Genomic DNA, 15,143 nt, shown 5'->3' with positions numbered 1-15,143 from the left:
TTAGCTGTGTCCTCTTTAGACACGTATAGCCATATTCACAATACTTCTTCAAAGACTGGAGGCACAATGCCTTGTAAAAGTCTTCATATCCTTGCACATTGTTCATATTCTGTTGTCTAAAAAAAATAAAATATTCAATAAGTAGGGGTTTTGACTGATCTACATAACTACACTGTCAGCATAAAAGAATATAGAAATATTCCAAAAGTAAATAAAACTCCCAAAAGTCTTAGAACATAACATTAGATATGCCATACTGGATCAGACCAAGGGTTCATCAAGCTCAATATCCTGTTTCTAACAGTGACCAATCCAAGTCACAAGTACATGACAAGAATCCAAACATAGCAGAGTTTCTTCCCTGAAACAGGAATTCTCCCAGGACAGCAGGATGTTAGTCTTCATAGATGGATGACATCATCAAATGGAGCCCGGCACGGAAAACTGACTGGCACACAGAGCATGCCACTATCCACGCAGCCATGCAGGGTCCCCCTTCAGACCAGCATGTAAAAGGCACTAGCATACAGGACTAATTATAATCTTCCGCTTTCAAATGTCCATGTCTGATAAAACTTTCATCTGGAGATTGGAGTTATATATACACAATTTAGATGTCTAAAATTTTGCCAGGCATGTTTCAAAGTTAGCTACTGTGCAAATTAGTGACAGTGTGTTAATTTTGCATACTATACACAGCAACCTCCAAATTAAGTTATGTGCATTACATGGGTTGCAGTACGTAACAGGCATACCAAATATGAAAAAAGGTACTTCACAAAGCTGGTCAAAGTGAGCCAGAGTTTATTAGAATTTGACATTGCAAAAATATTTATGATTGAAAATAAAACATTTCTATAAGATGGTTATGCACATCAGGTAACAGATTTGAGAGAATGAGCTTTACAAGAGATGTAAAAAACAAAACAAAAAAGTTTACACCACATTGTGCCACTTATAAAATTTAGGGTACTATGTATCATCCATCTGCATAGCTTGCATTGACTGACACCATATTAATAATCATTTGTGTGGAAACTGGTTTCATGTGTATACATGGTGAGTAAGAATGGGTTAGAGGAGAGGGTAAAAGGAAAGGAAGAAAAACTGATTTATAAAAACAAATTACCTCAGTTATGTACTTTTGTAGATTTTATAGAGTAGCTGACAAGGCAAAAATGTATTCTATACCTTTGTTAGGAACTTGATGTTTGTCAAATAATCATAGAATTACCACTTCCTGCTAAAAGGCAATCCCCCAAAATCTCAATTTTAGAAAAGTGCATGAAATGTTTGTCTTACATCTGCAGATATTAGACTATCATTGCCATATACAAAATACTGCTTGAGAAAACAAAACTGAAGTTGCTATCAATGCAGATCTGAAATGCATAGAGCATTGGACAGATGCTACAACAAATATAGCTCCAAAGCAAGTTGTAATACACTTAAAATTAAATTCAAACCTTGAAGTTGATTATATTTCTATAACTATAATATAATGAAATATCCAGTGAAAACCCAAGTAATGTTTTGCTTTTTTAAAAGGCAATTTACATAGTAATAGTAAATTTTGCAATCTGTCTTCTTCAGTTCTTTTTGTAGTGTGCCTCAATAAATAAGTGCATCCACATGATAATTCCAACATATCTAAACGTCATGCTAAGTTACTAATATTGTAGTACATTTATTACCAAAGGGATATTCCTACAGAATATAACCTTGCTGTTTATATAAAAAATTGTGCAAATCCATTGTAAATTTTATTTCAAGACTTTGGAAATCCTCATAAGTTGTGTAATGCTACCATGCCGAGTCTTGTATCATCTTATGAAGATACTGTAATGAAGACAGTGCAAAAATGACCCAAGTAAAACACTTACTCAATATTTTAACTGCTATCTAAACATCCCTATTAGGTCTTTCATCACAGGCAACTAGAACAGAAGGAAACACTATTATATAAACCTGTAAAATAAGTTAAATCATTTCATTAGCTGTCTTGGATCTGTAGACTCACATTCAACAATTCTAACTAACCAGATCTAGAAAATTATGTTCAAAAGACTTGCTCTTGTCAAATAAATTTGTACACAACCAAGTTGTAATGTCAGTTCCTTAATTCAAAAGGAATAAAAGTAATTCTCAAAAGCCAAAGTGTAAGGAGAATAGCTTATATTTAATTTTAAAACCTACTTCATAAAGTTATAACTTGATAAATCGTCTTATGTAACTGAAAAATGAGAAATTTGCTTTTAAGAATCAAAATGCAACTTTTGTTCCCCATAGTGAAGTAACTGTTATAAATACACAATAAGAATAAACTTTTGCTTACATTTCTAAGAGAAAAGAAAATAAAGTGCTAACACTGATTAAAAAAAAAGTGATTAATTTTCTATAGTCTTGTTGCTTAATGGATTGATATAAAAAGTGCACAGCCTAGGTCACTGGTATTTTGAGAGTAAACACATAGTACTATATGATTAAGTTGGGAAAAACTACTAATTTTAACAAAGCTTAATGATTTACCTACATTAACATCTACTGCAAGTTAAAGTTTTGGATATATGGATACCATATTTTGCAACACAAAACAAGTGCATAATAAGGATTTATTTGGTCAAGGTGAAGAGATTTCAAGTTTCGTTTCTGAAATCTGCATGTGTGTTAAAAAGAAAAAAAAAGGAATATATATATATATAGATTGCAACTTGTCAAGGAAATCTGAGCACTATTGAGTCAAACCATGCTAAGACGAAAGATCCCATAGGAATTTGATGTTTTTCATTTGGGGAAACAAGTTTGATGGAACCACCCTGTCCAGCAAGTTCCACATTTTTCAAAACATTAAGGCATTTTTTTTTTTATTACTTTAACAATATTCTTGTATAAAAAAATAATCACATCAAAACATATTATATACACACAGAGCAGATTTAACTACAAATTATTCATCTTTAGTTAATAAAGTGTCATGTATAATATTTCAGAACTGTTATATCAGGTGCTCGAATATGTGCAGGAGGAGCAATTCCCATAGAAATTAAAGAACAGGTTTCAAAACAGATCGTAGTGAACGTCCTTCTTTTGTGAGCTCTCGTGTTACACACATGCATGGTAGCGGAATGGCATCTTCCCTTTTCTCTACAGTGTTGTAACTGCATTTCTTCAGATGGTCAGCCATGCTTATGATATCAGCAAACTTCCAATCTCTTACAGTACAAAAGGCAGTGCTGAATCGCCACACCTTAAAAATAAAGTGGACATTTTCAATTTAAGTTCCTAATTTGCAAAACACTGCAATGGTCAAACATGATATAAGACATGATATAAGACAAACAACTGAACCTTTGTGCTAACTGTGCTTTGCAATAATAATTATCTAGGTGCAAAAATATGTAAATGTCTCCTTATCGTAAGTTAGACCCCAAGGAAAGTAAAAGCTGCCCAGAACACAGGATGGAGCAGCATGCAAATTTTTTAAATAAAAATAGTACACAAATGTCTCAGCTTTTTTAAAACCCTTAATGATTCTAGTGTACTACATAAAATGAGGAGATCAGGATGTCAGCCTTCACACATATGTGACATCTGATGGAGTCCAGCAAGGAACTGATTTCAAAGATTCTAGACCTTTCAGCATGCGCAGCTATAGTCACTTCTCTGTCCTCCCAGGCAGAGCCCCTCAGTCCAAATTATAGCCAAGACCTGGAGAAACCAACTCCCAGGAGAGGCAGGAGGGAATTCTGAGGGCAGACATCCTGCTGCTCCAATACCTGTTACAGGTAGGTGACCTCATTTTCTCTGCAGATGAGCAGGATGGCAATCCTTACATATGGGTGAATCCCAAATTACAGGCTGCCCAAAAACAAGAACATGGGGGAATACCAATAGTGCTAAAGGCATTATCTGAGTGGTTGGCACAAGATTTCTCCCCTCCTACCCCCCCCCCCCCCTTTTTTTTCTTTTCTAAGGCAGCCAGACACAGAAAGGGCTCTAGGAAGGAAAAGTTGGGTTCTACCCCTCAAAGAGACTCATAGGACAGTCAGAGTGACAAAACTCCTTTGTGCGGCAATAGACCTTACCGAATGCAAAGGTGTGATGCAAATTCGTTGCAAGCAAAAAATAAAACACACAAAAAATCCTTCGCCGCACAAAAAGTCGATGCTATCAGAGCGTCTGCACAGTTATTAGAAACAGTTATTAAAACAAAAGCATGAATTTATGGGACCATTGACATTTTCATTGAATTCTTTAGGTCATGGGATGACAGTGAAAGGGGTGGGGATTAGACTCAGGAGTAATCTAAAATTTCTCTACAGAAAGGGTAGATGCATGGAACTGCCTTCCTGTCGAGATGGTGGAGACTAGAACACATCATGATTCAAGAAGATATGGATAAGCACAGGATTTCAAAGGGAGAGGAGGGAAATGTGGATGGGCTATATGGTCTTTATCTGCCATCATGTTCTATGTTTGTGATTCAATTTTTATAGCATTTGTTCTTTATAGAACATCAAGGCTATATTTTCAAAAACAGATTGTAGTACTTAATCTTTAAATGGACATTTTATAAGAAACATTCCATGTGGATGCAAACTTCTCAAAAATGATGAACTAGATAGGTGTGTGTATATATCTATAACGCTCCTTATTCAAGAACCCTGTCAAGTGTTATTCCATAATAGTGTAATTATTGCACTTTGCACATTTATTTAAGCGTTCCTCAAATAAAATTGACAATTACTGGATCCACTGATTTTTTTTTTCCACCTGTTATAATTTCAGATCATTCCAAACAGATTACAAGTCACTAACAGGAAAATGTCATTTCTAGGACAGCACAAACAAAACAGAATAAAGTGGACATGTCATTGAGATGAACTGAACTGCATAAATGACCATGTAAGAAAAATGTACTCTACAGCCAGATGAAAGGAAAACATCAAAACTCTAATAGCAATTATGGTAGCTCAAGAAGAGAATCAGTAAACAGTGATATTCACTGAAAGTCTGCGGATTAAACAGTTTGGGTTTTCAGGATATCCCTAATGAATATGTATGAGAACTGCATGTAAACTAAGGTAGTGTGCCTGAAATTCTCATGCATATTCATTAGGAATACCCTAAAAACCTGATCCATTTGCAGCTCTTGAAGACAGTTAGTGAATGCCATTGCAGTAATAGGTTATGTTTGCATTTAAATATCCAAGTCATCATACTCGCAACTAGCTTAAGCAGGGACCTTTTTTATTTTGGTACTCAACTTCTATCCATACTAAGGTAATATGAATGCAATCAAGGAAAAGCTTACAGATACATTATGAAAAACCAAGGACTCTCAAACTAATAAAAAAAAAAAAAAATCCAATCTAATCAGTATGTCAAACAATGCACATCATTTTGAGGGGAAAAAAACCAAACTCGAATTCTGCCCAGGGTCTAAGCACTAAAACACCATACAATTCTACACAGCAGACCTCAGGGGACCTTTGGTTATGACTTGTATTTTAAATACTTTTCATAGATTGGACTTTTTCATGAGCATTAATTTTTTACCATTTTAATTATTCATTTAAAATAAAGTCAGTGAACCAACCTTATCTTTTATTTGCCAGGATGAACTTCCATTTGGATACTGTCTTTTTTCCCACAGCAATATGACCATTCCACGGGCTTGAAGCAAGCTGGCACATATATCCCTCATTAACCGTGATGTTCTTGAAAGCTGGCACAAGCTAAAGCCATCTAGAAAGCCAGCAATATGCTGAAGAACTTCAAAAGGTAGACTGCTCAGATGGTCAACAGGTAGACCTAACAAACTGCAAACAGTAGATTCTGATGTTGTGAATACATGAGGTTGAACACCAAATGATCTTAAATGGCGATCATGAATAATCTTTGACCCTTGTGTTGAAGGGCAAAATCTACGCTGGGAGTATGTACAGCCATAATATGCCAAAGGGCATCTCTGTTCCATCCAACCATTGAGGCCAGCATGAATGTCACCATGCACATTCTTAAAATGAGAAGAAAATTCATTTCTTCGAAATAACTGTCCACAAACAAAAGTAAACATTGAACGCTGTTTGGTTTGATATCTAGCCACACACTCTAGTACCAGGTCCAACCCAAGTGCCTGGAAAGGACTTGGATTAGAGAGCTGTGGATTGGCATGATCACATGCAGAAGCAGAAGCAATTTCCCCTACCATGGTGTTTGTGGCCAATAATGCAGATGGAAGTGAAAAAGTCTGTGTTCCAAAATCAACATGATACCCATCAACATAACGACTATCTGAAATTCCTCTCCCACCAGGAGAGTCTCCCAGACAAAACAGTAAAGCAGCTGTGATGAGATCAATTCCTTGAAGGCCCATGGGATCCTCTGTAATCTCTAAATCTGATGTATCAACTGCTTTGTCTTCCATTTTTCTGAATGAATATGGACAGCCATAGAAGGGTCGTTGAGCAAACACAGCTGCATAACTCAATACATCCTTTTCCAATTTTCTCTTCAACATTTGTTCCATATCAGATTCTTCAGAAACTAGATCATCATAAACAGCACCATTAGACAAGCTGCTTGTAGATAATACTTCTAATTGTTGTTTTGCAACTGGTAAGGAATTGTAAACCTTTAAGGGATTATTTTTATAATCTTCCTCCAAGATCATACATGTACCATTTACTATAATAGATTGTTTTGGAGGATAGACATCTAACTCCATTTCACTCTGGTCCAAAAGTTCAGAGCACATACTGTCCATGTGGAACCCATTACACAAAACAGTTACTTCATTTGGATTCATATCACCATTCAAACTACATTGCTCAGCTATTCCACAGTCAAAGTCACGTGAAACATTTAGCTGTGATTCAACATTACAAACTCCACCACCAACTGCTCCCACATCTTCATCAGAACATCCTTGGTCTTCTAATAGTCTATTCTTCAAACACTCTGTAGCAGTTTGTTCTTTTATCTGAAAATCTTCAGTCTCACAATTTGCCTCACTTAACCTTGTCCCAAGCATCCCAATTTCTCTTGTAGCGTTATTCAAGATATCTAATGCAGCAGTTAAACTCCTGGTTGTTTCTACAGTAGCTTGATAAAGAGCACTATAAGATTTTTCACCAGTTATTACAGCATTTGAGAATATTTTGCCAGGTATGCTTGATTTAACAGATATTTGTTCCATAGGTTCTGACATTTTCTCAGCTGCTTTTGACATCATTGTTGCCACTTTAAGAGATTCTAATAGCATCCGCTGATCTTGAAGAGCTAAAGCCATATCCAGCTGTTCTACTTCATCAACATCTTTACTTAGATTTTCATAGGACTTTCGGTCTGCATAACTTACTGGCCATCGATTCCATTCCATTGTACAGCATACTACACTGGCAGGGCACATTTCCAGATGTTCAGCAATTTTGTTTCGTACTACAGTAAAAGGACATCCAAAACCACTGTTTAAGCAAGGCACTCTTTCAAGTGGGCACAAAATACGGTGTTCATCTGCTTTGCAGGAATGAAAAACTGCTCCACAAATCAATGGGCACCTAATCAAATCACAGGAAACCCCAGTCTCTGGTCTGGTCATACAGCGCCGGCTGACACAATTATCACAGTGCAGATGCTGCTGGCCTTCATCCATTATGAGTCCAGCTCTGAAATAAATGAAAACAAGGTTGTGTGAAATTCAAAATCTTAGGTTCACAACATAAGGTTTACTTAATTACCAGTTACAGATAGAAGATCACTTTATTAAAGACTGGTTGAAGTTGAAGGTAGACTGTGTAGCCCAGTGGTTAGAAAAGACTGCTCCTGGCTCAATTCTTCTATCTACTCCTCTCTGTGACCACAAACAAATCACTTAATTTCCATAGGCATTTTCTCTATTTTAACTCTAAACTCTTAAAGCAAGGACTCTGATTAATCTTGAGCAACTCTGTGCACATCATCAATACTAAATAAATCCATTTGGAAATAAAATGTGAACTCAGACAAGCGGCAAGAGATGAAAAATCAGAACTCGGATTATATTGCTTAGTATCCTAGTTTCTGCCAGAAGAGGGAGAGAGGAGAAATAGCCTGGTGGTTAGAGCAGTGGTCTATGAACCAGGAGACCAAGGTTTGAGCCCTGCTCTTGCTCTTTGTGTAAGCCCTCTGGGGATAGAAAGTAAATGGAATATAAAAGTAATATAAAGTACTAAACCTTTTTTTCCTCATGTTGTGCCTATGGGAAAAATGTTTAATCCATCTGGCCCTTAGTGCAACAGTTAATCTGAAACTATGATTTAATTATTTTTTTTTTTTTATTTACAATATCAAGATTACAGCATCAATTTAGGAGATCAACATCTTGAAAAAATTATATTGCCATGACAATATTTCTAATCTACTCTTCTGACAAGATGAAAAACAACTGCTCAAATATATAATGAATATACCAAAAAATTTAAACAGCTGTAAATTGAAATCTTACTATCACCACTCAGGTAAGTGAACATGTAATGGCACCCCTTAAGAATGTTAAAACAAAAAAATGCTGTTGGTTTATCACCCTTGCTGGTGGTCTCATTGCTATCTGTATGAACTTGTAGCATTAAGGTAATCAAGGGTTTTCTCTCCCCCTAAAGCTGCTTTATTTTTATGCTGCAGCTTGTGTGGATTTCTGCGTTTTCTTTGCCAAGTCTTTTGGTTCTACAGTGGGCAGCTTTGCACTGTTCCTACTTTTCTCTAGGGCAGCCTGATCCACAAAAAAAAAAGGCCCAAACTATTTTCACAAATTGGGAATCTGTTCCTTCAAGCCCTTTCCACACCATCAAGACCACTAGTTAACTGAGGCAGCAGCATTCACAGTCCCCGGGGTATTAGGAAGGCCAAATCACCGCACAACAGCAGCACCTAGTGGGGATCAATTTAGGGTTCACAATTGCAAGGTCTGGAAGGAGCCATGGGGCATGGACAGTGGCTGCAGACTGTCACTTCAATGGCTGAGCTGTATGTTGAGAGGAAGCAAAACGGGGGAAAAATAATTGCCATGGAGCTCTGAATCAAGGCTTAAGGTGCAGTAGCCTTGGGCTGGAAAATTCCCAGGCTCCAGGTCACCCAAATACCTAAATATTTGTACCTGGAACCTGGTGCAGTCGATCTTGGGATGAAGCAAAGTTGTGGGCCAGGGCTACCCCCTGCTACTGGGCCACATATACTGTCATGTCGGGGAATAGATGCTGTAGAACAAAGGGAGGGAGAAAGAAGGGTTGGAGAACAACTAAAGTGTGAGAAGAGAAAAGAAAAGAAACTGGAGAGAATAATTTAAAATATTTTTGAATAATACAAGTAAAATAATTCCTCCCTCTCTGCCAAACAGGTATAACAAACAAATCAGCAAAATAAGCACAACCTCACTCTTACAAAAATAGAATATTAACTAACGGACCGATACAGTAAAAGTCGCGGGAGAGCTCATCATAGCTCCACTGCAAGATTAGCAACTATTCTGTTTTCTTCTGCTAGTTGATCTGCAAATTCATTGCATTATGTTTAATTTTGACACTACCATCTGATGATCCTTTTGATGCTATGAATACTATTGGAGGATGAAAGGTACAAAAGGAGATGTACAAAAGTTAGAGGTTTTCGGTATGCAGTCAGAAAATGTTTTTTTGTACTCAAACTTCTCAGTTTTGTTGAATTTTGTTTTTTAGGGAAATTTTTGTTTCCATTTAATGCACAATAAAATCTAAACCAAATCTGAATGCACATCTCTATTAGAAATATGAATTTGCAAGTGGCAACCCAACAAATCCTCACTCCTTTCTTCATGCTACTGCCACAGATTCCTCCTTTCGTTCTCTACTCCACCCCGCATGCCCCTGTGGTTGTCACTTCCCCTTCACTTCTTCCTCTCCTTGGTTTCCACCCTCTCTTTACCTTTTACATGTTTTTCTCTCTCCACAAGGATTTGGTAGGAAAAGCAGCAGTAGCAGCATAGAAATAAAGGAAAGGTATGTTCCTGGTCCTCACATTTGCTCTATCACCTCCATTATACATTTCTCTCTAGAAAGGAAGTACTGGGAGGGTAAAGTTGGAGATAAGGCATGTCTTGGATCCTCCATAGCTTATCTCCACATATCCCTTCATGGTGGTGCAGAGGACTGAACGAGAACAGGATAGCAGGCACACAGACTTCTAGTTTTCAGGGCCCAAAGAAGGGGATCCCTCAGGTCTAGCATCTGATGTTACTGGCATTGCCTACAAGCTGCCACACAGACATTTTAAAGACATTTATAGGAAAGCTCTAGTAATACTACAGAAGGTGAATTTTATTCCTAACTTGATAGTTTTCTTTCCTAGATTCCTGCTAGACTGTCCTTACTTACGGGATTTCTTCCTCTACAGTTGGAGAAGAGAGGGCATCTCATGTCCTCACTCTAGGATATAAGGGATGTGTGGGCTGAGGCAGTTGCCCAAAGTCTTCTGCCAAAGCACTGTGACAAGACAATTCCCCCATATGTAACATTACAAGCAATGTAACAAATAAGGTCCACTACACTGCTCTGAGTGAGAAAAGTTGAAAGAGGACATGCCTTAGATAGTGATATTGTTCTCCACCGCACCAGTGCTTCTGGGCAGGTACTGGATCGGTCTAGCAGAAATCAAGAACAATACAAAATATCAGGTAAGAATAAAATTTCACCTTCCTTTCTTCCTGCTAGACCAGTCCTTAACTTATGGAGGCTACCTAAGCTACTCCTGATCAGAAGGGAGGAAGACAGAGCTGTAAGGATACCAGCCCCAAAGGCAGTTTGCTTTGGCCTGCATACCCAATCTATAAAACCTTGCAAAGGAATGTAAGGATAACCAAATGGCAACCTGACAGATTTCTTCCAGGGAGGCTGACAATGCCTCTGTCCTAAATGATGCTTATGCCCTTGAGTGAGCCCGGAGCACCACTGCCGCCTGTTTGTCTGATAGTAGATAACCGAAAACTACTGCTTTCTTTATCCATCTAGCTAAAGTGGTTTTGGAGACTGCCTCCCTTTTTGGGGGGCAGCCAAACACAGCCAGCCTATTTTCCTAAAATAGTGCCTCAGACGTATACACCACATATCCAACAGATGTAGGCTCTTCTCTCGACAATTGCCGTCACTAAAAACTGGAAGTGAAATCAATTGGTTCATGTGAAAAGAGTACTACTTTAGATTAAAAGGATGGCAACAGATGAAAATTAACCTCAGAGGGGAAAAAATAAGATGGCTCCTTTATGAGAGGGCCTGTAGTTCAAATATGCACCTAGCAGAGCAGATAGCTACTAGAGAGGTGGGCTTCAGAAACAGCTTCATGGATGTCTGTTTTATTGGCTCAAAGGGAGATTTAACCAAGATCCTTAAGACCATGTTAAGGCTCAATTCCCTTCAAGAAATCATATTATATCCAGTGCAAGTTATTTTGGTGCCTTTAATTCAGTCCCTAAAGTTTGATAAAGCTGCCACTTGTACCTTCAAGGAGTTGAGGGTCAACCCCTTGTCCCTGTCTGCACAAAGTCTAAACTTGCGAAATTCTGCCTTCCATGGAGAGCCAATGTGGTCACAGCACCCCCCTCCTCCCCAAAACACTCACCAGATCCTAATTATGTCAAGTACAGGTCTTGCATGTTTTTAGCATGGTTGAGGTTACCATAGAAGAGCATCCTCTCATGAGGGTGCCCAACCATTGCCAGAGCAGACCTGATCCCAGGGTAAGAGCAGCAGGATTCCACTCAGTAACCTTATTAGGTCTGCTAACAGGGCACTATGCAGACTGACCAAAGAGGCCTTATCTTTAAGAGGCCACAATGGGAATACATTCAGAAGGCTGCGGCTTAGCCAAGGATATAGGAGTGCATCTATTCCACTGCGGCCTGCCTCCTCCCGGTGGCTGAAATATGTTAGTCGTAGTGTTTGCTCATGTCTCAGTTAGGCCTGCAGCTGAGTGACCCCCATTGATCCACTGTATTTTGGAAGGCTTCTAGTTTCATTTCCCATTCTCCTAGGTTCAGTCTTGTCACCTAATGAGAAAAATCAGTCTAGAGCTTCTCTTTCCCTAGTATGTAGGATGTTGTAAGGAGGTGGTTCTATTCCACCCCATCGAGCTGTGCCATTCCCTATGTCAAAGTGAGCAGCAGAAGCCTGTTTACATATGCTACTGCTGTGACATTGACAGATAAAACTGACTGGCTCCATTTTATCAATGGGAGAGGAGAGCCAGATCAGATTAGAGATAAGAGCCAGTTTCATAGCTCTCATCTCTAATCTGCTTGCCATAAGGTTTCTTCTCTTGACCAGTGCACTTTGGTTAGCAGGCCCTGATAGAGTTGCTTACCTGTAACAGGTGTTCTCACAGGACAGCAGGATTTTAGTCCTCACACATGGGTGACATCATCAGGATGGAGCCCAATCACGGAACACTTGTCAAAGTTTCTAGAACTTTGACTAGCACCTACTGGGGATGCCCAGCATAGCACCAACCCTGCAGCCAGCAGGGGTCTCCCTTCAGTCTCATCTTATAGTAAAAAGTACATGCGAAAAATAAAATAAGAAAACGTAAACGAACCCAACTCCGCGGGGTGGCGGGCGGGTTTCGTGAGGACTAACATCCTGCTGTCCTGTGAGAACACCTGTTACAGGTAAGCAACTCTGCTTTCTCACAGGACAAGCAGGATGGTAGTCCTCACATACGGGTGAGTATCGAGCTGAGGATGCCCGAGCAATGCACCAAATGTACCCAAAGACGTGCAACAAGCACAAGAACTGGTGTGGAATTTGGTAAAGGGCATCCTGAACCCTACCGGGTTGGCGGAAAGATGTTGGTACCTCAGTTCGCAAATAAGTTGCGTAGCACAGACTGGCCAAAGATGGAATCTTGTCTGCCAGCCTTGTCTAAACAATAATGGGCTGCAAAGGTGTGGAGAGAACTCCAGGTAGCAGCCTTACAGATGTCAGCAAGCGGCACCGAGCGTAGGTGCACTACTGATGTTGCCATGGCCCTGACAGTGTGCTTTAACTCTGTCTTGAAGTGGAATGCCTGCCTGCTGGTAACAAATGGAAATACAGTCCACTAACCAGGAAGAGAGAATCTGTTTACTCAATTTGATGGGATTGAAGGAAACAATTGACTGCATTTCCTGTGGGCAGCTGTACGGTCTAGATAAAGTGCTAGAGCACACTTACAGTCATAGAAACATAGAAACATAGAAATGACGGCAGAAGAAGACCAAACGGCCCATCCAGTCTGCCCAGCAAGCTTCACACTTTTTTCTCATACTTATCTGTTTCTCTTAGCTCTTTGGTTCTATTTCTCTTCCACCCCCACCATTAATGTAGAGAGCAGTGATGGAGCTGCAACCAAGTGAAATATCAAGCTTGATTAGTTAGGGGTAGTAGGGGTAGTAACCGCCGCAATAAGCAAGCTACACCCATGTTTATTTGTTTTACCCAGACTGTGTTATTCAGCCCTTATTGGTTGTTTTTCTTCTCCCCTGCCGTTGAAGCAGGGAGCTATGCTGGATATGCGTGTAGTATCAGTTTTTCTTCTCCCCTGCGGTTGAAGCAGGATATGCATTGAAAGTGAAGTATCAGGCTTATTTGGTTTGGGGTAGTAACCGCCGTAACAAGCCAGCTACTCCCCGCTTTGTGAGTGCGAATCCTTTTTTCTTCTCCCCTGCCGTTGAAGCAGAGAGCTATGCTGGATATGCGTGAAGTATCAGTTTTTCTTCTCCCCTGCCGTTGAAGCAGAGAGCTATGCTGGATATGCGTGAAGTATCAGTTTTTCTTCTCCCCTGCCGTTGAAGCAGAGAGCTATGCGTGAAGTATCAGTTTTTCTTCTCCTCTACCGTTGAAGCAGAGAGCTATGCTGGATATGCATTGAAAGTGAAGTATCAGGCTTATTTGGTTTGGGGTAGTAACCGCCGTAACAAGCCAGCTACTCCCCACTTTGTGAGTGTGAATCCTTTTTTCCACATTTCCTCTTGCTGTTGTAGCTTAGAGTGATGTTGGAGTCACAGTAACCATGTGTATGTTTATTGAATAAGGGTATTATCTCCAGGCAGTAGCCGTCATTCTGGCGAGCCACCCACTCTTTATTGACGGCCTCTTGATTTTATGGATCCACAGTGTTTATCCCACGCCCCTTTGAAGTCCTTCACAGTTCTGGTCTTCACCACTTCCTTCGGAAGGGCATTCCAGGCATCCACCACCCTCTCCGTGAAGAAATACTTCCTGACATTGGTTCTGAATCTTCCTCCCTGGAGCTTCAAATTGTGACCCCTGGTTCTGCTGATTTTTTTCCTATGGAAAAGGTTTGTCGTTGTCATTGGATCATTAAAACCTTTCAAGTATCTGAAAGTCTGTATCATATCACCTCTGCTCCTCCTTTCCTCCAGGGTGTACATATTTAGATTCTTCAGTCTCTCCTCATAAGTCATTTGATGAAGACCTTCCACCTTTTTGGTCACCCTTCTCTGGACCGCCTCCATCTTGTCTCTGTCTCTTCGGAGATACGGTCTCCAGAACTGAACACAATACTCCAGGTGAGGTCTCACCAAGGACCTGTACAAGGGGATAATCACTTCCCTTTTCTTACTCGATATTCCTCTCTCTATGCAGCCCAGCATTCTTCTGGCTTTAGCTATCGCCTTGTCACATTGTTTCGCCGACTTCAGATCATTAGACACCATCACCCCAAGGTCTCTCTCCTGCTCCGTGCACATCAGCCTTTCTCCCCCCATCGAATACAGTTCATTCGGATTTCCACTCCCCATATGCATGACTTTGCACTTCTTGGCATTGAATGTCAGCTGCCATGTCTTCGACCACTCTTCCATCTTCCTTAAATCCCGTCTCATTCTCTCCACTCCTTCCGGCGTGTCCACTCTGTTGCAGATCTTAGTGTCATCCGCAAAAAGACATACCTTACCTTCTATCCCTTCCGCAATGTCGCTCACAAAGATATTGAAAAGGACCGGTCCCAACACCGATCCCTGCGGTACACCGCTTAAAACCGCTCTCTCTTCAGAGAGAGTTCCATTTACCATCACACATTGTCTTCTGTCCGTCAACCAGTTTGCAATCCAGGCCACCACCTCGGCACTCACTCCT

General features: G+C 39.9%; 1 protein-coding gene across 4 annotated transcripts in view; it reads right to left on the bottom strand.

Annotated features, from left to right (window-relative positions):
- Window positions 1-787: 787 nt before the first annotated feature.
- The window catches only part of FBXO30 (F-box protein 30), a 77,354-nt gene continuing 62,998 nt past the window's right edge, over window positions 788-15,143 (bottom strand). For all 4 annotated transcript variants that reach the window (XM_029594031.1, XM_029594034.1, XM_029594033.1 and 1 more), the window contains exons 2-3: window positions 5,600-7,670; window positions 788-3,247 (exon numbers count right to left, since the gene is read on the bottom strand). In XM_029594031.1, coding sequence (XP_029449891.1) covers window positions 3,044-3,247; window positions 5,600-7,670 — 2,275 coding nt within the window. In that variant the 3' untranslated portion in view covers window positions 788-3,043. The remainder of the gene's footprint in view (window positions 3,248-5,599; window positions 7,671-15,143) is intronic.

This window comes from Rhinatrema bivittatum, chromosome 3, assembly GCF_901001135.1.
Source record: "Rhinatrema bivittatum chromosome 3, aRhiBiv1.1, whole genome shotgun sequence".
In the NCBI taxonomy this organism is placed as follows: domain Eukaryota; kingdom Metazoa; phylum Chordata; class Amphibia; order Gymnophiona; family Rhinatrematidae; genus Rhinatrema; species Rhinatrema bivittatum.
Note: the sequence above shows the minus strand (reverse complement) of the source record. Positions and strands in the feature narration are given on the sequence as shown.